Source organism: Apiospora kogelbergensis (assembly GCF_038363985.1).
Source record: "Apiospora kogelbergensis strain CBS 113332 chromosome Unknown utg000008l_segment0_segment0, whole genome shotgun sequence".
Lineage (NCBI taxonomy): Eukaryota > Fungi > Ascomycota > Sordariomycetes > Amphisphaeriales > Apiosporaceae > Apiospora > Apiospora kogelbergensis.
In genome coordinates this window covers 770,514-795,737 of record NW_027117425.1, presented here as the reverse complement: position 1 = coordinate 795,737, position 25,224 = coordinate 770,514, and the positions used below count along the sequence as shown (strand labels likewise).

The following is a 25,224-nucleotide window of genomic DNA, read 5'->3' as shown; positions in this document are numbered from 1 at the left end:
TCCATAGCTAGCCCAGTAGAGATAATACTTTTAATATTTTATTTCGAAACCTTCTCATCTCCGTCGACGGCATGCGGTCACTTCACTTAATAATGTTCTTATGTGAGTGTAATTGACATAGTTAAGGCATCATGATGGCTGTTCTCAGGTGAGAAACTAGTACGACTTCTACAAAGACCCAGAGTACTTCCAATACGTGACGTAGTTGAAGTCCTTGCCTCCATCATACCAAGGCCCAAGGTTCACACTCTTCCCATCGCTCGTGGTTCCCGTAAAGGCGAGACCAGCTGAAGATGAGCTCCGCTTGATCGTGTCCAACCTGATGGTCGGCGCCGAATTGACGGCGCTGTTGCCGTAGTTGCCAATCAACACGACGGGCCCGTACAGGAGGGCCGCCAAGCTGGCATCGTCGTTGGCCTTGACCTGGTACAGGCGCATGGGCAGCTTGATCGTGACCTTGTCGCCGTTCGCCCAAGCGCGCGAGGGGATCTGCGCATACGTCCCCGTCGCGGCGGCGACGCTCTGCTTCTGCCCGTTGATCGCGATCTCGGCGCCCTGGGTCCAGGAGGGGATGCGGATCTTGAGGCCGAAGGAGCCGGTGCCGGAAACGGTCAGGGTGACGGTGTCGACGTTGGGGAAGTCGCCCGACTGCGTGACGCGCACGCCCTTCTGCGACCAGTTCAGCGTCGAGGGCGCGTACAGGTTCACGTACAGCGCCGCGTCGTCGTAGCCGTAGATGGCGTCCATCAGCCGCGTGTTCTGCTCCACGCCGGAGCCCTGGCAGCACCAGAACGAGTCGTAGTCGGTGCTCCAGGTGCCGCCGCCCCAGACGGGGCCGAGGCCCTTGCGCGCGCCCGGCTGCAGCGACGAGAAGTAGGTGATGTGGCCGTGGCCGCTGTGGGGGTCCTGGGCGCCCAGGATGTGGTTCATCAGGGCGCGCTCGTAGAAGTCCATGTAGCGCGTGTTGGCGCTCGATCCCGAGGCACCCTCGAGCGTCCACAGCTCCCGCGTCAGCTTCAGCATGTTGTACGTGTTGCAGTGCTCCGCCGTGTCCTTGGTCAGGTAGCCGGCGATGGCGTCGCGCGGGCGGAAGTGCTCGTTCTGGCTGTTGCCGCCGATGGCGTAGCTGTGGTGGCCGACGACCATGTCCCAGGCGTTGCTGGCGACGTCGCGGTAGCGCTGGGTGCCCGTGGCCTTGTACTCGTGCGCGGCGCCGACCCACTTGGGGATGTTGGTGTTGGCGTGGTTGCCGTTGAGCCGGTCGTCGTTGCGCGCCAGCCAGTCGAACGTCGACGCCTGGTCGAAGCGCTGCGCCGTCTTGAGCCAGCGGCTGTCTCCGCTCTGTCGGTACAGCTCTGCCAGCACGTCCTGCATCCCGCCGAACTCGACGTTCAGCACCTGCTGCATCTTGTCGTAGCTCAGCCGGCCCGTGCGGGCGTCGACCCAGGCCGCCATGTTGAGCAGGACCGTCTTGGCCGTCTGGTCGCCGACGTTGCGCCAGACGTCGAGCAGGCCCGCCATGGTCTTGTGCAGCGCGTAGTACACGACGGTGGTGCTCTGGCCGTTCTCCACCTTGTCGAACTCGGACTCGGGGAACCCGCTCAGGTAGCCCGCCGCGAACCCGGCCGCCTGGCTGTTGGCTTGGCACTTCTGCAGCTCGGCCACGAAGTTCGTGGCGCGCGTGCGGCACTCGTCGTCCTTGAGCGACGCCCAGCATTGGGACCACGCGCTCAGGAAGTGGCCCTGCATATGCGAGCGGAAGGGGAAGTCGGGCGCATCCCAGCCTCCGTTCTTCTGGGCGCCGTTGGTGGAAAGCTTGTGCGTGGCGCGGAAGTTGTACAGGAGACGATTCGTATCGACCGACTTGAGGTAGCTCAACGTTCGGTTCTGGTTTGGGTGTTAGTACCTCTACGGGAAAAGGAGGTAGTTAAGTCTTGGACTCACCTGGTTGTCTTGCACTCGGCCATTGTTGAGAGTGACTTGGCTGATGTCAAAGGCATGAGCCACGACGCCAATGTCGCCCGTCACAATGGGAGCTGCCTGTCCCGCAACCAAGGCGGCTAACGCCAGGAAATTGGCGATAATACCATGCATCATGCTTGTTGAAACCAATTGGCAGGCGGTGTAATGATATGTGGCGTTGATCCCGAGAGAGGCATGGTTGGTTGTTCGTCCAAAGGAATCTATATATATTTGGCGTTCTGTGTTTTGTTGGCCCGTTCCCGTGCGGCGCGATACGACATCATGTCACGCTGAGCAATCAATCTGGACAAACTTTCCGATAAATGGTCCACCAATCAGAGATGGAATCGAGAGGCGAAAAAGGTAAGAGGCGTTTGCAGCTGATTGATGGGAGGCACCAGCGTGCCAAGATTCCACCAATATATGGTTCGACGACAAGCTGAGAAGCGCCCTGGATAGCGACTAGCTACTGCAGATTTGACTGCTCGGAATCAATGACCCGTTCTTCGCCCGCGGGGAGGAGGGTGAGGTTACATTTGACAAGTGATCGCCGTCCCCAACGGCACCCCGCACCATTTGGTATGGTTGTGGTATCGCGGGTTAAGCGTGCCAATCGGCGCCACAGGATTCGGATCAATACCAGTACCTCTTGCGAACAAAAGCAAAAGCCGACTATATATTAACCGGCTTAGACGTAACTTTAGTGCTGCGACGTCGTATTTGGGCCGCTTATTGAAAAAGTACTGGTCCGTTCCTGACGAGGAACTATCAACTTTACGCCACCACGTGCACAATCCCCGTAGGATGGCGAAAGATTCCTGATTGGCTACGATACGCTAACAGCTGTCAAACATTGGTTCGAAACAGTGTGCAGCACACGTACTTCCAACTGAAGGATAACGGCTGGTAGTCGCTTGTTACTTGTCATGTACCACAAATTTTCGACAGCGTAAGTTTTTGTCCCATATAGAAGACTATCCTAGCTTTTCCGAATTGTATATCTCCGAAGAAGTCATATACCAGCGGAAAAAAAGGCCTCCTTCCGTAGTTGAGTTGGAACGAGACAAGCTGGCTCCGAGTTGATCAAACAAGTCCAGAGACGAAAGGAATAGAAAGAAAAAGAAGGAATTATAGATACCAAGGAGAGTTAAAGTATGAGAGAGAAGCAAGAAAGACTTATAAAAAGGAGTAGACCTGAACAGGGAGGTCCATAATCTGCCACGCCCCCTTCACCTTATTGACAACTCGGTACATGGCATCCTCCTCACCCCAAAACTTGTCTGAAGGCGCGCCCGAGTCTCCTTGGCTCATTGTCGACCTTTCTGGTTCTTTGCCCTTCCTGTTGGCTCGATCAAGGTGCCCCTCACCAGAGACAGCCGGGACAGTGGAATCTTCTGGGGTGTGGTCCTGGATCTGTTCCACAACCCAGCACACACTCATACTTCTGATGCCGGGTCGGGGGAGAACTTCCCAGTCGACATTAAACGGCGTGACCACAACACATGGTCCATCGACATCGAATACTGATACCAGCTGTCTTTCTCTGGCGTCTTCTGCCTCAGTGCTCCAAAGACCTCGCTCAAGAACGTCGTGGAAGGTGACTGTACCGCCAACAGTCCTTTTAGTCATGGCATGTCCCGTAGAACCAGATTGGGCTATCCACCTGGGGCTGATCTGTGCAGCAAGCAGGTGCTTCTTTAGTTGTCGATATATGATGGTGTCCTTTCTTACCCCTTCGTGTAACTTCGGCGGGTCAGGCAATGCGGTCCTCAACTCAGGCCAGCCCGACAGCTCCGCTTCCAACTCTTGTGGATCGGGCAACCTGCACTTCGTGCGAATATATCTTCCTGTCCAGAGAAATCCATCCTTCATGATTCGATCAATGAGCCAGGCCTGGTGGTATCTGCCATCACGAGTCTTCTCCAGCTGAAGGACTCTGAAACGGAAGTCAAGCGGGTCATCGTTGACAAAATCAGGAAGATCACCACAAGGACCTGACTCCTCTGAGGAAACGACACCGGTTCGAAAGGAGTGCCAAATACTATTGGCTACACCGCGTGACTGGGAAGTGTTGATGTCGTGGAGGTACATCAATATAGCGTAGACTATCGTTGCGAAGGAATCTCGCAACTTAGGTTCGCTTTCTACCCGATTAGCTTCCAATTCTACTTCAAGATCAGTTCCAGATGAGTCCATCCCACCCCACACAGGCGAGTAAGGCGCGACTCTCCCATTGTAGTAGATCTCATCCATCGCTCTCATCATATTTTCGCGTTTGTAGAAGTGCTCTGTAATCAGCTCTTTTCGCGAGAAGTAATCAGCTGCCGATTCGTCTTTCTTTCTTTCAATCAGGATTCGTAAACACTTCATGGTGTGCCATTGGCGTGAGTATTTGGTCTTTATCGGCCAGAGATCCAGAGTTTCATCCACTTTCCACGCATATGACGATAGTGGTAGCCCTTTTCTCCTGGTATCTCCGAATGTATGCCTGTTGACACGGACCGGGGGTAGTTCGCCTGATTGTACGACGACGTTGCTGAGAAGATTGCAATCTGTATCGAAGGGAGAAAGAAGTCCTCCAGTTCTGCGGTCCTCTTGCTCTTCTGGGAATCCCGTGTCATCGCCAGGAAAGTGATATGCTTCAGGTACCAAAATGGAGAGGTCGCCGTTCAGCAGAGCAATAGATAGTAGTCCGATTCTAAGCGAATCGCAGTGTTTCACTGCTTCATTCGTATCCAGTCGGATCTCATAGTCGCACATATTGGCCAGTATGGTAATGCGATCTTGCACGTCACGGCAGCCTCGCGACTTCAACAGGGTTAAGGCTGTCGCAGCATCCAGCTTTCGGCGGCCACCATAGCTAGGGATTCTGAGGTTGAAGGAGGCTGCGCTTATATGATGCTGGGTTGTAACGCCTAAATGGAGGGATTCCGCTGCCGCGATGATCGGGATGACTCTCATCACACGGGTCAGAAGTTGACCACGACTGATGAATTGTGGATCCAATAGTTTCTTGACTGCCCGCACCATCATTCGGAAGTTTTGGACAGGCAGAACCAGAAGCTCCGAGCCCCATCGTTCACGCAAGTTGTGTACAGGATGGCTCGGAACAAGGTTGGTATCCCGCGTCCTGAAGAGGCCAGCCCCGAATACAATTTCAGGCGCTTTATGGAATGCTAGACATAGGCCTAAACCGGCGCTGACAGCCTCCTGAACAACCCACGCTCGCGTATACCAGCGATCGGAAACGACCATCTCTATGAATGCGAGTACACTGTCCATTGCTTGTTGACTGGGGGCAACGGACGATTCGAATTGTATCCATGTGCAATCATCGCCAACATGGCGTCTGCTTGGAACTGGCTCGTGATCCGAACGGAGTGTAGGCCTGCTGCCGCCATTGCTCTGTTGTAGACAGTATCCATAGCCTGAACGCCCAGTCGCTTGTATTCGATTTCCTCTTCAGATGGGTGCTCACCGGGCTGTGGCTGCGGTAAACATTCTTGGTCAATCCAGATCATGCGAAGACCAAAGGAGTTGGCAAAATCCACAGCACCGTCGAGAACTTGATCGAGAGCTCTAGCAGGCCGTTGTTCACCGTTTAAGTCCCGGACCTTTGAGTCAATTTCCGGTTGAACGATGTTACCATCTTCGTCTTTGATTGGCTCCGGCCAACAGTAGGAGACAGCCACGTAATGGGCGCATACACCCTCGGATCCAAGAGTTGAGTTAAGAAGATCTGGGAACTCGTTTACCGGCTTATAAAGACGAAATTTGCGTGTCTTTCTATTGTAAGGGAAGACGGGTAGACCAGAACATATTTTGCAATCGGGGGGCTTGTCGCGATCAACTCCAGATGCTTCTCCTTCTTCGATTGGGCTTTTACCGCCGTGGTGTTGAATGTCGTCGTCATTCGCACTAGGACTTTCCACGTGCGCGGGGATGGCTTCACTTTCAAAGTCGTCTCCACTTGTCAGAGACAGCTCGATGGCCTTCCGAAGTTCTGACTCATCCGTCCCTGCATCTGAAACAACACTTCGAGGTCGTGTCGGAGGCTGGGCGCCTGTAATAGCGTCTTGGTCGAACCTCGGGGCCACATCCTTCATTGACTCAAGAATGGCTTTCTGTATCTCGCTTTCTTCGGAATAGTAGACCGGATTCTGCGAGAATCGATGTTCAGCACTTTCAGCAAAGACCGGTTCTGGAGAGAGCCATTGGCTCGAGCGGGGATTGTGATGGCTCCAGGGACTCCAATAGGCATTATGCGATGCTACGCCGTCACCGGTGGGGACAGGAGGTTCTGGGTTAAAATCGGGTGTTTGCCCTTCGTCAACTTCGTCGCCAGTGTCATCATACACGAGAAATTGGAGGTCACGTAGGGCCCATGCCTGGGCCTGGTTGCGATTGATCTGGAATCTCCAAAGTCCTTTAGCCTTTTGGATGTCGCTAGCCTGGAAAGCCGTGTTTCTTTGGTCCGTATCGTCTTTCATGGCTCATATGTGGGGGTTTGTGTTGATCGCGGGTAAACAGTATCTGGAAAAGGCTTGAACTTTGGATTGGATAAATTAATGATAGGTAGTTCTAGGAATCGTATGTGGCCTCTTTATAACTCATTTTAGCCCCGTGGCGAAAATCAACTGGCTATGAAAAAATAGCAGACGTCCACCTTGGTACCTGTCTGCCTCATTGAACTGCCATGGCAATGCCTCTTTGGCAAGCCTGGCATACGTGGTCCTGTAAGGTTCGTATGAGAAGTCCTGCAGCAGTCGTATGAGGGATTAATTATTTAAATGGGTGACACAGCACTAGTTCTCACTGCCAGAATTCCGCCCCAACGTAGTCTGTGAGGGCCTCCCATTTGTGTCTGTCGACATGTGGTGACATTGTTGGGGGCGGGCTGACGACGCTTCACGCGCACACTTGACAGTCCCGTATCTGCCTTGCCAACGTACAAGCAGATAGGCTAAATGAACTCATGAAGCCATGCGAGATTTTGATAGCCTTCTACCAAGTAATTCTTTCGTTTCTGATGAGTTGGCAGGCCAATCTATTTGTATATCCGTGGCGTAGCATGGGGATTCCAACAGTCACGGAACAGGTTCATCGCCCGAATTCGGATCCGATGGAGTCCACTCGTTAGGGCCATGATGCGGTAATCACCCAGTCTGGAGAGGAGACCTCATCGCCCAATACTCCCATTGGAGGCGCAATCGGTGAGGGGTTGCTTGGTCGACACTTGTTGCTTGTTAATGTCAGGTGTTGGAAGGACAATAGGTTGAAGCTAGCTGAGCGATATAGGATCACCAAATTCGATAGTTGACTCCAGTCACAGATTGATGGGGAGACACATTTTGTCCCTGAATGCAGCTCCAGTTCTACTGTACGACCTGCAATACCTCATTAAGACTTTGAAATCCACGACCTAGATTGGTCCTGTGAAGGCTGCAAAGGAATTCAAAAGTCGGGAAACATATCGCGCAGAGGCCAATCAGGCATGCTTCATGCCCAGGGTTGCTTCGCTTTTTGCGATGGTTTTGAAGATGTCATACATGATAAGCGGTGATGGGTGTCCCAATCGAATTGGTGACATGCTAGCGTCACGACAGTGAATGGATGCATAACAAAAGGGAAAAATGGGAATGAAAGTCCGATAACAAAAATTGATGAATAATTTTGAATCATTAGGCAATCATTTGGGTCCTTGCCAATGCCAGATACGAATTGTCTCCTATGTGCTAAAGTTGGTGTCCCATTTCCGCATTGAACTGGGGTGCAGTCCTTTGTGTACCCCTGAAAATCATGATGCTTCACTTTGAACCTGGTCCTGGTGGCAGGCCTTGGCAATTAGACTGGTCTTGGTCGGCCTTAGCTGGAACATTGGTATTCCCTGAGCTGGAGAGGTGCAGTGAGAGAATTGAGGCTCTGTCCTGAGTCAGTAGCATATATCGCCAATGTTGTCATAGAAGAAGTATATATCAGGTCAATCAAGCAAGTGTGTCATGCTGCTAGAGATCAAAATGCAGCCTGAGTATTATGCCAATACTGCGAGTAAATGCTGAGATCCTGTTCGCAGCTGCGTGCTGGTACCGTCAGACAAGAGCTGTTAGGCGGCAAAAGCCCGATTGCTGACGCTCTCTGTCAACCGCTATTTTCCTGGTAGGATTTATCCCGAAGGAGCAGAGCACCAGCCCATGTCGGCGATTGACTCATGAACCAATGCGGGAGACGGGAGTGCTATTTAAGCATGATATTTCCAGCGGCAACGGGAAGTCGCCGGCTGGTCGATTGGGTCGAGGCAATTTACAAGTGGTAGCTTCGGGACTGGAGGTTGCTCAAAAAAGGATTGCAGTGCCGATGCTAGACAGGGAGCTAGCTGGGCCTGTCAGAAGGGCCTGCAACGCGACCACGACGACCCCTACCAGTTCTGAAAACACCCAATTGCCAACTAGCGCCGGCCAAGATGAAACAGCGAGAAACCCCAAGACGTTTGCGCTTGTACAATTCTTACCTAATTGGATCGCAGACGGGAGTCGGCCGCAAGTGGCGGCGAGTTGTGAGTTGCGAGTGTGGGCACGAAAGAACGAGAGAAAGAGACAGAAAAAGATTCGCATCAATGCATTGTCCAATTTCTTTTGTGGAACAAAAACGTTCGAGACCAGACTGTGTGTTCCAATGCGACGGTTGCAAGAGGCGCAGCAAAGCACCTGTGCAGCAATCTGTGGAGGTGGAGTTTGGGCAGTCCAGTTTTGCATCCAGTTTTCGCTGATCAACGTGGTGGGAAAACAGAAAAATTGGGAATTGAACGTTTTCTGGAGTTGGCGGGAGTTGACAGTCGTAGTGTGGCAGTTAGTGTGGTAGTTTCTGGGGGTTTTAGTGGGTGAATTGAGATCGGATCTCTGCTATGGTCGCTGAAATCATATCAAACAACAGCTCCAGCAACAACAATAACCACTACCACCACCACCACCACCACCACAATCACGACAACATTCATTCGCGATGATGCAACAAACAATATCGCAATCTTCTTTCTGCGTTACAGGTCCCATCCAGGGTCTCGCCCGAGTCATGGCGATTACGCAAGCCTCGCCGAAATGAGTCCCCAAGCCTGTCCCGGCTTCGATCCCCTCTGGTCGTTCTTCTTCCCTTTAACCTTAGACTCGTTTACCTCCCAAGCGACAGGTCCAGGGATCAACCGTAGTGGATCGACCGAAACATCAGACCCCTTGTCTCCGACAACTTGGCACATTCTCGACGTCCCGCTTCCTGCTTCCATCTCACCCATTGCCAACATCGACCACCAATACGAAGACGACGAAATCCCGTTGCACCACTGCCAGACAAGACCGAACCAGGCGTAGGCCAAGGGACCCCAGCATCTGGCACGAAGCTACGCTAGTAGACTATGCTCTATGTGGATCTCTTGTGCTAGTGTCCGTCCTCACCCCCGGCGGTTCTTGTCTGAAGTTGGAGGGAAAACATTCCCAAACGAGCGACAGGCTCGTCTTGGCCGCCAGTCAACTCGAGCCGACCGCTGCAAACGACTCCACAAACGTCGACCCCGTCCCCACCATCGGCCCATCCATGCGACGGATTCTGTTCCAGATGATCTTCACTACCGACGACCATCTCATTGGACAGCTTCCTCTCTCTAAACCAGGTGCAACCCCGTTCCTGGCCAGGCGTCAATCGACGCAAGTAATCCGCCAGGGGGAAGAGGGCAAGGCCAAGCGAACGTGAAGAGGCTTGGAGACGGATCCCCCTGGATGAACTGCTACCCTATCCCACGATACCTGGTCCGACGTCCCCCCGTCATTCGCATGCCATCGCAACCCGAGCGTTCGCCCTCCGAGTTGTTTATAACGGCTTCAATTCCCGCCGTTATGTTCGTCTTCGGGCCTTTTGTTCAGTTTTCGCTCATCCATTCTTCGTTTGTTTCTCTCCGCCAGCGGGTCTGATATTACTTTTCATCTTCGTTGTCAATCTTTACATACTGTCCCGTTTATTGTATCCATAATCCTTTTTCATTCCCCAGCCGCGCAAGTCGCAGTTACGAGTCTTTTCTATTCTCCCGTCAAGATGCCTTCCATTCGTCAGACCCTCCTCGCCTCGGCCCTGGCCGCTATCGTCCACGGCCAAGGTGTTATCGTTAAGGCGCAGGGAGCCAAGGGCCCTGCTAGTGTTGGTCTTCTAGGTAATTATAGCCCTTGCATGCCCTCTGGCTAGGTTCCGATATCTAACTTCCAAAAACTAGTCGACCTCACCAAGCCCGATGCCAACATCATCAACCAGAAGGAGATCGTGGACAATGTGGTAAACGAGTGTGGCCGAACCCTTTTGGCCGGCAACATGGACGTTGGCGAGAACACCGAGATCCAATTGAAGGCCAAGCAAGTCACCCAGGTCACCAAGGGGTCCAACGTCGACATCACGATCCGCCCAATGAACGCCGACGGCCAAGGCCCCTATGTATGCGATATGGATCTTCAGAGCAACGCCGCCGGCGCTGTAGGCCAGGTCAACCTCACCATGACCGAGACCAAAGCCGCGAACGGCGACATCAACATCAAGGTCAAGTTGCCGGCGGATATGAAGTGCATCGGAGGTACGCTTACTATAACAACCCGGTCCCCTCGCAATGGTTTGATTTGGAGCCCGCTAACATGCCGCTATTAGCCTCGACTGGTGACGTTTGCACCGTTCGTTGCCGCAACGCGGCCAAAAACGGTCCCTTCGGTGGCTGCTTCGCTGTTCAGCAAACCGACACTACCCCTAACAAGAACACTCCCGCGAACATCAAGACTGCCCAGACCCTGGCTGGTGTCACGGCCCAGATCGCCCAGAACATCAAGGACTTCCCCGCCTACGTCAAGGCTAACCAGAAGGCACCCACCTCTGACGACCAGGGTGTCTTCGCCGTCAACGAGATCCTCGGCATTGATAGCAAGGCGTCGGCCACTGCTGGTGCTGCTGGTGCCACCCCCACTGGCGCTACCGGAGGTGCTGCTGGTGGCAACAAGGGCGGCAAGAAGAACGGCAACGGTAACGCTAAGGCTGGCAACGGCAATGCTAAGGCTGGTAACGGCAATGGCAATGCTAAGGCTGGCAATGGTAACGCCAAGGCTGGAAACGGAAACGCCAAGGCTGGAAACGGTGGTGCTGCTGGCAATGGTGCTGCTGCCGGTGGTGCTACCAACGGAGCCGCTCGCGGAGGTAACGCTGCCGGTGCTGGTAACGGCAATGGCCGTGGCAACAACGCTGCTGGCAATGGACGCGGCAACGCCAACGCGAACAACCGCAACCGCAACAAGATGAGACGCAACCGCATCGCCTTCATGGCCTAAGCGATTCTACTACACACCGGGGCGGCCTTGCCGCCCACCATGTGTGTGCGTGTGGTGTAATCCCTCGGATTACTCCTGCGATTCTTCAGACACTGCCCTGAGATAGAAAATGACACAATTCCCCCATTGCTTGCTCTTCTTGGGTTTCATATCATCTCTTGACATACACATCAACTTCTTTTGATTCTACGTTTGCGATTTGTTAGATATGGGATTGGATATGGGCTGTATGGACCACTGCTGCACGCCTTCGGGTAGCTGCCGGCGAAGGACGATTACGGATATGTATGCTTGCTTTTTATTTTGCGCTACAAACAATGACTACTTAGACAGGAACGTTTTCAATTGTGCCGAGATTACATGAGGTTTCATTCAATTGCCCCTAGCAAGTTCCTTCACTTTGTTGGACTTGTTGTTGTTTTCCCCTTAGCGTCGCGTCGCGGGCTTGAACTTAGGTCGTGATTGGCGGCCGCCGTCAAAGACTTGATTTATCAGCGTCGGATTAGAGTGAGCAACTGATGGTTTAATCCTCCTGATGTAAAGTTCACCAAAAGAAATACCGTGCATCTCTTGGTGGGGCTTTGGGGGTGCGGCCCGCGCTGCGCGAGTTATCGTGAAGCTAGCGGGTCTAGCTTATCAGCCTAACATCCTCAGCTTCGAAGGAGGGGGGCTGATGTAATGCTTCTTTCGGCCGGATCGGACGGAGTTGACGATCGAGATATTAGAAAGCACAATCATTGCCCTCGAGATTCCTAGCTGGGTAGCCCTTCCTACAATTTTACCCTGAGTGTGCTCGACATCGTTTACCGGCTAGAGATCAGACCTCCAGCCCCTTTCCCAACACTCAGGCAACTGAAGAATACTGACGGGATATCATACGAGCTTGCGAGTGTGATATTCCGACACTTCAAATAATCGCAATTCTACGGTCGGAGAATACCCACGGCCCATCCACCATGGCTAATCCAAACACCCTCCCCCTCGACTCCCTCATCCTGGTTACCGCTGCCAATGGCCTCATCGCCTCGCACGTCGCGGACCAGCTCCTCGCCGCGGGCTACCGCGTCCGCGGCACCGTGCGCGACCTGGCCAAGTGCCAGTGGATGACGTCACTCTTCGACGAGACCTACGGGCCCGGCAAGTTCGAGCTGGTGCGCGTCTCGACGCGCGAGGAGATGACGGGCCCGGCCCTCTGGGACGACGCCATGCGCGGCGTGTCGGGCGTCGCCCACGTGCTCGGCGCCGTCGACATGACCGTCCGCGACGTCGACGCCTCCTTCGCCGACGAGTGGCCCATGCACGCCGCCGTCCTGGACGCGGCGAAGCGCTGCTCCCACATCCGCGCCTTCGTCTTCACCAGCTCCGCGTGGGCCGTGTACACGCCCGACGCGTCGATCCGGCAGACGCTGACGGCGGCGTCGTGGAATGAGGAGGCGCTTGCGGTCGCGGCCAAGGCCCGCACCAAGACCACCGACCCGAGCCAGGACAACCCCAAGTACATGCTGGCGCCCTACATGGCGCTCAAGACGCGGCTGGAGCAGGGGTTCTGGCAGTGGGTGGAGCGGGGAGAGGCCCGCCTTCGCGTGCAACACGGTCCTGCTCGGCACCACCATGGGCCAGTGTCTAGCCCCGACGGGCCCGCAGGGCGTGCCGTCGACGGCGGGCATGGTGCGCTGGGTGTGGGACGGGACGTTCCGGCAGGTGGTGGACGCGATGCAGCCGCAGTGGCACGTCGACGCGGCCGACGCGGGGCGGCTGTACGTGGCGACGCTGACGCAGGACGACGTGCGCGGCGAGCGGGTCTTCGGGTTCGGCGATCGGTTCAGCTGGTTCCAGGTCCACAAGCTGCTGTCCGAGTGGTACGGCGACAGCATGAAGATCGAGGGCGGCATCGTGCCCGTCGCGTACCTCGGCGTGGACCAGACGGACGTGCCGGGCCGCGAGAGGGGGCGGAGCTGCTGGGGCGGCTGGGGAGGACGGAAGGGTGGACGGGGCTGGAGGAGAGTTTGCGGGCGAATATGAAGAGCATCTTTGAGCTGGAAAAGGCTTTGAAGGAGGCTGTTTGAGATCTCATGGTCTGAGGGGCTTGTCTCGGTTCTCGAATTATGGAACAAAAGCTGCATTGTCTGGAAATGACAACATTGTTCTTAGTTCGTCCTTGTGTTAGACTCCTTTTTTCTAGAGTTCTCCTGGTATAAAGGTATTGTGTAGTAATTTGAAAGGGCTCTTTGTATAGCCCCGACGGTTCGGGAGTTCTATATAAATAAGTACTCCGGGACCCAGATGCCCCTATTTTCCTTGGCAGACAAACCAAATCGCAACCTTGACGAACCCGCCCAGTATTACTTACCACCGCTTTTAGCTCGATCTCTATACCAAACAGACCTGGTCTTTTTGGTCCCTTCTCCCGAGCAATCACAACGTGTCAAAGTACTAACCTATCCGGGCACTTGCCTACCCTCTTGCTACTAATCAGCCTAACAAAAAGGCCCCGTAACTGTACCACAAAGAAGGTAAACCGTAAGCAGGACAATGTGTCAGAATAACCTTACAGGTCCGTACCCCTGCGGCCACGTGACGTCCACGTGGGACTACTGCCTCGAAGCCCGCGCCCGGTCCTTGCTCTCCACCAACCCCCTACAAGCCCCCTCCAAGAAGACCCCGTCGCCCTGCCGGACGCCCCTGGTGGTCGAGTGGCCCGCCAAGCTGGACACAGCGTGCGCGCGGACGTGTCTGACCAAGCCGTTCCAGTGTTGCCGTTGCGTCCTCTCCAACCGGTCGGACGGCGAGGCAGAGCAGCAGCTGCCGCAGGTCGGCTGGACGTGCGAGCGCTGCAAGCACGTCCGCTGTCGTTCGGCCTGCAGTGTTTGGACCGGATGCGGCTGCGCTCGCTGCCACGGGGCTTTCTGCCGCGGGCTGGTGCTGCAGTTGGCGGGCGACGAGGCCGACGGCAAGAAGGCGCAGGCTTGTGGGGTTTGCTTGGAGGGGGCGTGTGATGCGCAGCCGAAGGTTTAGGTGGAAGCAAAGCAGCATGGTATTTCTCGTAGTTAGACAGGTAAGATAAATGACGAAGTCAATGGAAGGTAAGCCTTTGACCTACATACCGGACTTGATCACGTAGTAGCGACTTGGAATCTTAACATTTCTGAGTTTGGAACTTAACATGCAGAATGCTCTTTGTGACTCACACCATGGCCCCTTGTCAAAACGTTCTTTTCACACTGAACGTTAATATTGGATTTCTGGTGCATAAAGCGCACTTGCCTGGTAGTTGAGGTACCAAGAACTCTCCTATCTTCAAGCTTGACTGGAAGTTCTAGATTTGTTGAAGTCTTCCAACCCCTTCAATACAAAACATTACCAAAATGTCCATTATTTAACGGCTCACATCAATCCTGCCCAGTGGAAACAACTAACTCAAGAACGAATTGTGACTCACCAGCATGGCTCTTCTACCTGCATTGCAGTGGGAATATCTCTGTGTCTGTCTTGGCTTAGTGGGAACGTTTTCTCGTGGTCGAATCCAACCCCCAACTGTCTGCGTGGGTCCCGTGCCCTCAAGCACCTGGTGCTTAGTACTTTGGCCGATAAAGTATTCCATGGGGAAGATTCCGGGGGTGGGGGTTGCTTGATCCAGAAACCTGTCAACGCTGTCCTCAATGGCGACTACCGAGGCGACTCCATTATGTATGGTTTTTGTTCCCTAGCCAGGAACCTGCAGCCCCCGGCTGACAACGGGATATGCCGAAACTGGATGACGAGATGATATATGTGCCACCGCTCCCAATCCGGCATGGGAGCCACCATCGAGATACACCGAAATCACAACAATTCCTTAACCCAGAGCACCGTGAAGGTCTCTAGGCTGCAAGGCCCTTCCATTCTGCTTGAGCGACAGACAGCAGGTCTGTTCCGGCGGAGCGTAAGCCGCGGGTCTGGCTCGTTATGGAAAACAAGAGTCGCTTTCTGATCCTCGAAGTCTACCTAGAACGGAACGATAACATATACGCGTTCTAAATCCCGACTTTGGGCAAATGTACCAAGCATACGGTAGAAAGTCTTGGGGATGACAAGAAATGGAAATGGCTGCTTTTGTGGATCTTGGCACAATCATTTGACGGGGTGGAAGAACAACACACGGTTATTGTATGGGAGGATCTACTCCTTGGTATTCCGGTTGTGATATTCGGCTACAAATATCTAGAGCCGTTCATGGATCACACAAATGTTCTTCCAGTCAGCTAGCGTACCTCCCGGAAGCTGATAGCACCTACCAACATATGATCCATGCCCGGATCGTAAGGACGGCGGCTAATAAGTACCGCTCTCATTTCTCACGACGAACGTCGATTGTTGCCTCGCTTCCATCTCTCCCATCTGTGATGGCTCCTCAAAGTTTCCAAAGCGCAGACCAGCCATTCTTCGACCCCTCTTCTCTTGCTGATACTTCGATTGCAGAAATCAATTTCCCGGATACATCTTTTTCAAACCACAAGCGTCTTGCCCACCCCAGCTACCAGCACCGAGCACAATTCTTGAACAGAATCCCCGTGCCGGCTCCCAAGCGGTCGTCAAGTATGAGGATCTGAACCTCGTGGTAAAATTTGGGGACCCCACGTATGTACGACTGGAAGAGGCTCAAACAATGAGAGCGATCAGAGGCGCATTCCCAACCTATGAGGTGCCTGTGCCCGAATTGTTTGGGTGGAGGTAGTTCGGAGGCAAGAACTTTATATATATGAGCCTTATCGCTGGGAAGACACTGCGGGAGGCCTGGCCAACGCTTACTGAGGTCGACAAAAAGTCAATCCAGGATGATCTCAAACGGACCATAGTCACTTTACGGCAGGTTACCCACGGTCCGCTTGACCCTTTCATTGGTATGTATCACCGCCCGGCTTCGTATTTGGCCTTCAAGTTATATGTAAGCTAACCACTATATTGACAGGATCTGTATCTCGTGGCCCTATGCTGGATAGATTCTTCAGGGATGGCTATTTTGAGGGACCGCTTGCCACTATCGAGTCGTTCAATGATTGGTTTCTTGCTGCTGCTACCCGTACCAAACCGGGACCGGATGATCCTACTCGTCTCCTTCGGCACGAACTATATCGGGACTTGTTGCCAGACACAGGTCGCATCTGTTTCACACATGCGGACTTAACCCTGAGTAACATCATTATCTCAGGAGAGCCCGACTCGCAGAGAATCGCAGGAATCATCGATTGGGAGCAAGCTGGTTGGTATCCAGAATACTGGGAGTACTGTAAGCTCCATTTCGGGGTGGCAGAGAATCATGAATGGCTCACCGCTGGATGGCCTGACAAAGTTACTGAACCATTCGAGGATGCTTTTCTGGCATTCGGGGAATACCATAACTGGCATGTTCTATAACCGCAGACACGAGATCGGTAGGGCTTTTGAGGACAACAGGTGGCTAGAACTGATATCAAAATACATTTGGAAGTCTCTCGGTTAGAGAGTGAAACCCGGCTACAAAACCTCCAGGCGCCAGCATAATGGATGCAGAATCAACCTCATTGACCAGAAAACCACGATAGTATTACATCCTAATCACCTCCCATTTTCACACACTCCTCCTATTTGGTGATACGAAAAGTATAGGGGTTCACCCTCTCACGGCGTATGACTGAACATGTATTTCCAGCTTTCCTCGGCCTGGCCACCGCTGCCCAACTCCTCAGGACGCTAATAACCGGTCAGCTCGGAGCGGTAGAATTGTTGCTGCATGCGCCCCGTCTCCTCCCCTTCTCGTACATTATTAGAGAGGTTGGACCCACCGGCCAGCGATGATGCTCGTCCCTCTTCTCCCCCTCCTTGTTGTCCATGGGCCGCTGTTGGGCAGTAGCGACAGCCCACTTGCGCAGCTGGAGGCCGACGAAGATGACGCCGCCGACCAAGGCCAGGCCCAGCGGGATGCCGACGCCCAGTCCGATCGCAAGGCCCTTCGTGTTGTCGTCGTTGTCGCGGGCAGAGGACTGCACGGGCTGCGGCGCCGATGAGACAGACGCAGACGCGGATGCGGATATTGCTGCTTGCGGTGGGTGAAATATTTCCGTGGCTATGGGGATCGAGGGTAGGTTTGAGTCGCTGCAGCTGCAGTCGGCTCCGCAACAGTATTTGACCGAATTTCCCGAGTCGGATCCAGAGCACAAGTGTACTATAGTGTTACCGTTGCCGGAAGCTTCTATTGGCGCATAATATATTAATATCGGTAGAAGAATTGAGACTACTTATCTTTCTGATATCTTCCCTTCTTATCTTTCTTCTCTGCCAACTTCCAGTTTTTAAGTTCCTTTTCGTGTAATACTTACTTCGGGCAGTGCTATTGCAAATTTCGGGGCAACCGTTTTGTGGCCATTCGGGGACAGAACACCCCTGGACAGAGAAATTTTGATCGCCGACCGCATCGAGACACAGGCCATTAGACATGCAGAAATCGCCGGGGCTACAACAAGCGCTCGCCTTCGCGTTCGGGTTGCAGGGCAGCCAAGCTGGATTCAACTTCGCAGGCGTCCCGTCGCGCAGAAAGCACGAACCCGTGTCAGCGGCCGAGGTCAACAATGGATGCATTGATAATAAGGCCAATAGAAAGACCAATACAGCGGGCGACTTAGCCATGGTGTTGTTGTTGTTGCTATTCAGTATCTCCCTTTGGTCCTCGTTCTGACAATAGTCGATGTGAAAGTCTCGGGCAGCCACGGAACACAATCAGGGAGGAACGCAAGAGAGCTTAAAAGAAAGTGGAAAGGGAGTGATCATGATCCAGCGAGGCTGAATGGGGGCCATTGGTAAGAATAATGTGTGACCCCCATTCATATCACCTCAGCAATTCGAAACAAGAAGTTAGCCGCTTACACAGCTTACTGCCTAGATTCTGTTACACTATGGACATAAAGAAAAGGCTACGGTGTTCGTTTGATTGTGCTTAATGACCGGAGTAATGGTTATTAAGCGGATTTTACAGGAGTAAAATCATATTAGTTCATATCTAACCGACTTGTTTATCAGGGACATCTGGAAACTGTTAGGCAATTTCTTTCTTGTTGAAGGCAACCGAGAGACGGTCAGCCTCACAGTGGCTATCTCTTATGTAAGAGCTTTCCTTTTCGACCGTTTCTTCAGCTCGATGTCGAGCTGTCAGCGCAACGAAATTAATCATGTCAGAACATCAGCCTATTTGAAGGCGTAAGGCGTTCGGTGTCCGGATGTAGTAAGCGATGGCCTGATCTGTCCCGAGTGATATTTGAATCTAAGGCTGTAACATGCAGGAGGTAGCTTACGCCATGCAGTCGTCGTAAGTCAGCTGTATATACGATGAATTAAAATAGGCTCCTATTTCTTTTGCCATGACTCACAGTCACATTATGGGGTCCGGCGTGCATGCAATGTCAGTAGACACATGGAGCGCACGTGTAATTGCCAGTTATAATATATGACTTCAGCCATGCTCCAAGTCGACGTATATCCAACGTGCGCAGCCCAACCGTCACTCACTGGTACACCGGTCGAAACACGTACACGCGGTCATACTGCGGCACCCCCCAGACTGACTACCGCCGATCGATCTCGGCGCCGCTGCCCAGAAACACCTCCACCACGTCGCGACAACCTGGCTCCATGGCCAGCTGCACGCGCCGTCCGCAAGTGAAGCAGACCTCCCCCTCCGGCACTCCAGAGGCATCGTATCCTCCTCCTGCTTCGTCGTGCGTTGCGGCAGATCGGGATACTCGGCGTTGGGGTCTGCGCCGTGCGCGAGCGGTGGCCTCGCCAGCTCGAGACTAGGGTGGCTAGGACCGCCTGGTCGCTGCCGAACCGCCCGCACGAGCGGCGGGACGGACTCGGCCCACTCCGGCGGGTCGTAGGGGTTGAAGCCAGTCGCCCATGGGGACGCAGGGGCGGTCAGTCGCCGGGGTCGAAGTTGCAGCCCACCCCGGCGGCCAGGAGCGCCCCCGCGATAGCGAGAGTCTGGCGATCTACTGCCTCGCCCAGAGTGCATCTACATTTTGGCGCGGGGAGGGGGCATAGGACCCAGGATAAGCAGAGGAGGTTTCTTAATCTTGCTGAATTACTGCTTCGCGTCAGTGGCTGCGTCGTGGAAATGTAAAATCATGAGGCGTCTCGTCCCACACGAGTTCCCAGATCCTCTTGCCTTCTGTGGGGGATCGAGGAATTGAGATTGCAGTCTCGGACGCACTTTCAGGATCCGGCGGGATACTCGGACACCGAGCTATTTTCGTGGTTCTTGCCCCGAAGCGGGGCCTATAGAGACTGAAGCCACATAAACTGATATGCCCCCCAGAATCCAACCGGACCTTCTTGGGCTTTAGCCAGGCAGCCATGCTCGCGCTATTAAATAATTCTAGGTATCTTAGTGCGTCCATGATCTCGGCAGTATAGGACCTAGCCCTGTCGAGGTCGAAATGCCCCTTAGGTTGAAGGCGTTCGAGAAGGATCTATGAGGTGATAGGGGTGATAGAGCTCATTTCGTGGTCTCTACTACAAACAATAAAGATCGCCATAATTACCTAGGAATCTGTGTCAAGCAAGTCAAGTCATTCTAGACTGCAAAGGCCTGTTGGTTCCTTGAGTCCTCACCGTACAATGGATACACCCAGGCGACATTTCCCCCGCCATAGCCTCAGTTTCCTCGGACTTCCCTCAGCTTCACGTATGAGTACTTAGGCCGGATAGTCGCCAGCTCGACCGTCTCATACGAGCCCAGAACCCCATCCAGCGACATAAAGTCCAGGTTCCAAATGAGCAGCGTAAGAACCGTCTGCATCTGCAGGTACCCTAGCCTCTTGCCAAAGCACTGCCGGGGGCCAAACCCAAAGGTCATCATCGGGCCCGCCGACGCGTCGTACACCTCCTCGCCCGCGTCGTCCCGCCGTAGCCACCGCTCGGGCTTGAACAAGTTGACATCCTCCGCGGCCCACGCGTGCCGTCCGCCGTCCTTGGGGAACGATGCCGAGCGCAGGCCCCGCGGGACGGGGAAGCCCGGCGCCAGGAGGCTGGGCCCTGTCATGGGCATCAGGATGGTCGTGCCCTTGGGCACCTGACAGCCGAGCACCACGGCGTCGGCGTTGGCGGCGCGGAAGGTGGGCTGCAGTGGCGCGTGGTGTCGCAGCGTCTCCTCTATGACCGCGTCGAGGTAGGCCACTTTGGTCCCCGTGATCTCTTCCATTGTTGGGTTCCGGCCCTCACGCAGGGCTGTCGCATGGCTTCGATGCAGTGCGTCCCGCAGCCGAGCCTGGCAGTCGGCGTGCGACGAGAGAAACTTGAGAGCCCAGCTGAGGCTTGTTGCACTCGTCTCGTGACCTGCCAAGTAATACCCGCTGAGCTACATGCAATAACCATAATTAGCATTTCCTATCGTAGAAGTGAGTGAGTGGTGTTTTAATAACGTACGCCGTCGCATATTCCTGGCTTATGGTATACTGGCTCCCTGTTCTCGCTGGTCGCCGCTTCTTGTTCCCGCATTATCATATAGTCTAGGGTGCACGTTTTTGTATTGTTGTCCTTTAGACGCATCAAGGCCTTGTCGATTTCCGTCACTTCGAACTGCTTGATAATCCCGTACACTGCGCGCAATTCAGGCCGGAAGAGCATGGCCAGATAGTGATGAAGAAGGGGGAATGGTGTCTTGGTCTGGTCGCTCTGGTGATCCGAGAGGAGTTCAAAAGATGTGTAATACGGCAGCGGAGGCAACTTGGGGAAATGAAGGCCGTGGTCCTTCTGGTCTGTCGGTAGGTCTTTGTCCAATGACTCGAGATACCTCAATTGCTGTCGCGTAGTGCCCATATCTGAATTGAATGCGAAGAGCGAAGCTAGTATCATATCTGATATGGCACCAAAGATGTCATCGTGGGCGTAGAAGGGTTGTTGGCCGGCAGCTGAAAGCTTGAATTTCCAGAGAGCGACTAAGTCCGAGGCACAGTTGTAGATACGGGGCCCGGACACCTGGAGATTGGTTACACCACGTGAGCTGAATAACCATCAAGGACAAACAGATTACTCACTTGTTCTAATAACGTCGGCGACATAGAGTCTCTCACAAGTCCCTTGTTCGCTTTGTATCTTAGGTCTTCCTGTTGCAGAGCCACGTGGAATTCGGGCGTGGTAAACCTGAAAATCTTGGTGACTCTAGGTCCTCGACCAAACTCCCTGGACCGTCGTAAGAGGATGTCTTGGACCTCCCAGAAGTCTGTCAATACCAATATGGGTCTAGTGAAGGGACCTGGGAAGAATTGCGTCAGGGGCGCTCCGACTTTGCGCTGGTACTGTTCATACCAAGGGGTGATCCGGTTTCCGTTTGCTGTGCGAAAATCGATCATGTCCTTCATGTGACCGAGTACGCTCTTCGCTGCTTTCTTGTCGTAAGGGATGTCAGGGATGGGTTTTGGCAGAGCCAGATGATACAACACGCCAAGAGCTAAAGTAGAGAGTGCCAACAGAAACCACACGTAGTCTGGCAGCAGGCCAAGGGCCGACGGCTGACCCATTAGGATGATGGCCATCGTGTGCACCCAAGTTACTGGGATTGGTTTTGGGTTTAATTATAGGCGTATTCAAAGTAAATGATAATATGGAAGTGTGCACCCGGATACGTCAATTGAATCAGGAAGATTTCGATATTATGAATTGTAAACATGCGGCGCAAGAAGAATGTATACTAAATAGTTAGACCACTCGCTGACCACGGCGAACATTACGGAGTTTCCAGATAACTTCCTTTACCGTTATTATGTTTCTCGGTGCCCGATCACAGCCCCGAGAGCTGGATGGCGGACAAATGGTTGACCCCGAACCAGTGTCATTGTCTCATATATATGGGTGACATGGCGACGCTAGGCATGCAAACCCTTGCAGGGCTATTCGGCACATTTCACTCGCGATCTCGGGCACCTCGGGGCCTTTTATGATACAAGCAAATGCAACCACTTTGGAGCGTGGAGCCTAGCATTGATAAGTCCCTTGTCTCTGTGAACCTTGCTTTCTGGTTCTCCACTTGCAGAACAATCACGAGCTGGGTATGCAACCTGTCAGAGAAAGCGCAATTTCGGGGACAGCAGGTGTGGCATCACAGCATAGCAGCAGAAGTAGGTCAACAGATGAAGTAGTATAAGGCGCTGGCATAGCTGAGCAGCAAAAGAAAGAGAGCGTGCTACACTCTATATATAGTGGTGAAAGCGTGGCACCGTCGCCAAGCCACGGCGCTACTCTGCATTCGGTTGACAGGGGTTTGCCCTTGTCACCCCCTATGCAGCAGCAGGGCCCTCTGCCGGTTTTTGCTATCGCAACAGATTAAGGTAATTCAAGAAGAACCGGTGGGAAATGGTCGTCCCAGCCCCATTACTAATAAAGCTGCATGAATGGACAAATGCATTTTCCAGCAATTATGATAAAACTATGCCAACAATACTTGATTTCCCAAGTGATGCCACCATCATCAGCGGGAATAACTGCCCACCTGGGATGGTCAGGGGTTGCATTCCAGGCCCCAACCCCCTACTTCCAGGTGGATGCGGGGAAGCCCCGCGCCAACGGCGGGAAGCCCCTGTCTGATGGACGGGAAGCCCCTTGTCCGATGGACGCCTAGACGGCCTGGTCCAAGACTACGGGGGAAACTTGACAGATGTTTATCCATCTCCGTGATCAATATCTCGGCCGATATCGATGTTCGGGGACACGATGTTACAATTCAGGCAGCTTGGGGAAGGTTGCAATGCAATGCATCACACCTTTTGGCACCATCTTATCGCGTGACATAGGATGATAGGTGTCAATTTTGCTTGGAAATGGACCCCCATACAAGATAAAGGATTGATAAAGATGACTATAAAGTTCCTCATCGGCATGGTGATTAACAGGCCTTGTTCCTCGCCCACCAGCTCGTTTTCCCGCAGCAACCTTATGACCTACACACAGAGCAACCAATTCCAGTCTACCATAATGAAGTTCTTCGCTGTTCTCTTGGCTTTGTCCGCCACCGCCATGGCTGCACCTGCCGCCGAGGTTGCCGCTGACCAGCCGGCGTAAGTCAACCTGGCTTTTCTTTGTCTGCTACTCTGCCCCCCTTGCGTCCTTCTAGAGGAGGCCCCAGTGCTAACGAATAGGGCTCACCGTTTTCGGAGACAGAAACTTCGTCATGGACAGTGTTGCTTGCGCCTGCGCCAACGACGCTGGTCGTTGGAGGGTTGACGATCTTTGCACACAGGCGTACGGGTGGTCGACCTACGAATATCCCGATGCTTGGGTAAGTCTTCCGTCACTCTATACTTCGTTTTCATTGTGGTGTTCCTTGTCTTTTCTGACATGCTAAAATCCCCGCCTTCAGTGCTACCGCCACTCGCAACAAGCAGCCGAGATGAACACCGTCTTCACCGACGAGAAGTGCGCCTCGTTCTATCCCGGATCGGGATACAACAAACAGACCTGCAGGAGCATCAAGCTCTGCAAGAACTGGCCCGACCAGCCCCAACTTGGCGACCTGTGGATTGATTGCGAGAAGCACTAGCTTTAGAGTTGCATCCATTGGATCAAAATTTGAGCCTGAAAGGAGGGACGTTGGGGCATACGACTTTTCTGGGGAGCCTCCTTAGATTGTCACCAGTGGAGGAAACTCGAGGGATCGTAATTAAGACGGCTAATTGGGTAATGAAGTGATGACTGAGTACATTTGCAGACGTTAGAAACGCAATATGGTAGTGGTTCAGAGACTAGGTGCTGGTAGTTCCCTTTCTAGATACTGTAACCTACATCAGGAGTAGTGTCAGTAATTATACGAATCCAAACTTGGAGAAAAGTTCATGGAATTGCTTTGATGACGAGCTGCACCCGAGAGGTTCGGATGGGATTCAGCGTGTCAACCGGGGAAGATGTGAGAAATTCAGATGTTCGAAAAGAAACATCTTGACATTGAACCGAAGAGCAAAAAGAATGCTGGAAGAGATGTTGGTTAGTGACTTCAGTGTCTCCATAGATATTTACCACTGCTTGAGACGTTGGTACTAAATTCAGTATGAGATCAGAGGGTCAAGGGGAAAGGGAACTATGTTATCTGTCCCTATACTGTATATGACCTGGGACCATTCACAAAGGAGACCTACCATATCAGAGGAAGCCTCCAGATTTGCTTGTATTGAGTCACTGGCAGTTTTGTCAATTGTTTCGTTGCAACAAGCCGATCAAGCTCTTGAATAATGCATCATGCGTTTGTCTTGGTAGTTAAAAGCCTATAAATGCAATGACGCCACCATGGAGTGGTCTGCATAACGTCTCCCTTCTTCTATCTCACGTCTTGTACTCCCAGCAGTTCCTCGTTTTCTTCCACACCTTGTACACAAGCACAACTGTCACCTCTATTTCCCCTAACAACGCCCTCCACCATGACCAGCTCTTCATTTGCCACAGCTGTCATCTCTTCAGTAACGGATCTTGAGATATTCATATCCTCCATCCCAGCCTCCAGCAAACTGTATGTGGATCTAGAGGGTCACTACCTTAGACGACATAGAACGATTCACCTCCTAACCATTCTAATCCACCCCGAGGGAGTAGTGAAGATCATCGACGTGCTGTCCCTTAGTAAAGCGGCTTTCACTACATCATCTACGGACGGCAAGTCTCTCAAGTCTATCCTTGGGGATCCTGCCATTTCCAAATGCTTTTAGGATGTACGCAATGATGCCGATGCGCTCTAGGCTTTGTTCCAAGTCGGTCTTTCTGGCGTCGTCGACATTCAACTATTGGAGAATGCATCTCGAAGGAAACTCAAGAAGTATCTGTAGGGACTCGAAGAAGCAATAAAGACCGACCTTACGCTTGATGACCAATCAGGGACTCAATGGATCGCTTCTAAGCAGAACATCAAGAATCTTATGCACACCGACGT

At 53.2% G+C, this 25,224-nt stretch overlaps 10 protein-coding genes across 10 annotated transcripts; 6 read left to right on the top strand and 4 right to left on the bottom strand.

Annotated features, from left to right (window-relative positions):
* Positions 1-168: 168 nt before the first annotated feature.
* Positions 169-2,094, bottom strand: PG998_012206 (Six-hairpin glycosidase; the record flags this gene model as incomplete). Its single annotated transcript, XM_066879022.1, has 2 exons — positions 169-1,887; positions 1,945-2,094. The coding sequence occupies 2 exons, from the start codon at positions 2,092-2,094 to the stop codon at positions 169-171; spliced, it is 1,869 nt and encodes a 622-aa protein (XP_066725406.1).
* A 1,044-nt stretch (positions 2,095-3,138) lies between these two features.
* PG998_012205 (uncharacterized protein) lies at positions 3,139-6,452 on the bottom strand (the record flags this gene model as incomplete). Its single annotated transcript, XM_066879021.1, has 2 exons — positions 3,139-5,219; positions 5,270-6,452. 2 exons carry the CDS (start codon positions 6,450-6,452, stop codon positions 3,139-3,141), a joined length of 3,264 nt encoding a protein of 1,087 aa, XP_066725405.1.
* Positions 6,453-9,056: 2,604 nt separating this feature from the next.
* PG998_012204 (uncharacterized protein) lies at positions 9,057-9,702 on the top strand (the record flags this gene model as incomplete). The annotated part of the gene is made up of 2 exons (XM_066879020.1): positions 9,057-9,319; positions 9,462-9,702. 2 exons carry the CDS (start codon positions 9,057-9,059, stop codon positions 9,700-9,702), a joined length of 504 nt encoding a protein of 167 aa, XP_066725404.1.
* Positions 9,703-10,041: 339 nt separating this feature from the next.
* Positions 10,042-11,306, top strand: PG998_012203 (uncharacterized protein; the record flags this gene model as incomplete). The annotated part of the gene is made up of 3 exons (XM_066879019.1): positions 10,042-10,156; positions 10,217-10,567; positions 10,639-11,306. 3 exons carry the CDS (start codon positions 10,042-10,044, stop codon positions 11,304-11,306), a joined length of 1,134 nt encoding a protein of 377 aa, XP_066725403.1.
* Positions 11,307-12,262: 956 nt separating this feature from the next.
* On the top strand, positions 12,263-13,328 carry PG998_012202 (aldehyde reductase; the record flags this gene model as incomplete). The annotated part of the gene is made up of 2 exons (XM_066879018.1): positions 12,263-12,862; positions 12,927-13,328. The coding sequence occupies 2 exons, from the start codon at positions 12,263-12,265 to the stop codon at positions 13,326-13,328; spliced, it is 1,002 nt and encodes a 333-aa protein (XP_066725402.1).
* A 510-nt stretch (positions 13,329-13,838) lies between these two features.
* On the top strand, positions 13,839-14,321 carry PG998_012201 (uncharacterized protein; the record flags this gene model as incomplete). Its single annotated transcript, XM_066879017.1, has 1 exon — positions 13,839-14,321. The coding sequence occupies one exon, from the start codon at positions 13,839-13,841 to the stop codon at positions 14,319-14,321; it is 483 nt and encodes a 160-aa protein (XP_066725401.1).
* A 2,622-nt stretch (positions 14,322-16,943) lies between these two features.
* PG998_012200 (uncharacterized protein) lies at positions 16,944-17,948 on the bottom strand (the record flags this gene model as incomplete). The annotated part of the gene is made up of 3 exons (XM_066879016.1): positions 16,944-17,015; positions 17,108-17,556; positions 17,642-17,948. 3 exons carry the CDS (start codon positions 17,946-17,948, stop codon positions 16,944-16,946), a joined length of 828 nt encoding a protein of 275 aa, XP_066725400.1.
* A 665-nt stretch (positions 17,949-18,613) lies between these two features.
* On the top strand, positions 18,614-19,112 carry PG998_012199 (uncharacterized protein; the record flags this gene model as incomplete). The annotated part of the gene is made up of 3 exons (XM_066879015.1): positions 18,614-18,624; positions 18,688-18,717; positions 18,773-19,112. 3 exons carry the CDS (start codon positions 18,614-18,616, stop codon positions 19,110-19,112), a joined length of 381 nt encoding a protein of 126 aa, XP_066725399.1.
* Positions 19,113-19,968: 856 nt separating this feature from the next.
* Positions 19,969-21,847, bottom strand: PG998_012198 (cytochrome P450; the record flags this gene model as incomplete). Its single annotated transcript, XM_066879014.1, has 3 exons — positions 19,969-20,670; positions 20,739-21,290; positions 21,350-21,847. 3 exons carry the CDS (start codon positions 21,845-21,847, stop codon positions 19,969-19,971), a joined length of 1,752 nt encoding a protein of 583 aa, XP_066725398.1.
* A 1,435-nt stretch (positions 21,848-23,282) lies between these two features.
* Positions 23,283-23,847, top strand: PG998_012197 (uncharacterized protein; the record flags this gene model as incomplete). The annotated part of the gene is made up of 3 exons (XM_066879013.1): positions 23,283-23,365; positions 23,487-23,586; positions 23,668-23,847. 3 exons carry the CDS (start codon positions 23,283-23,285, stop codon positions 23,845-23,847), a joined length of 363 nt encoding a protein of 120 aa, XP_066725397.1.
* Positions 23,848-25,224: the final 1,377 nt, after the last annotated feature.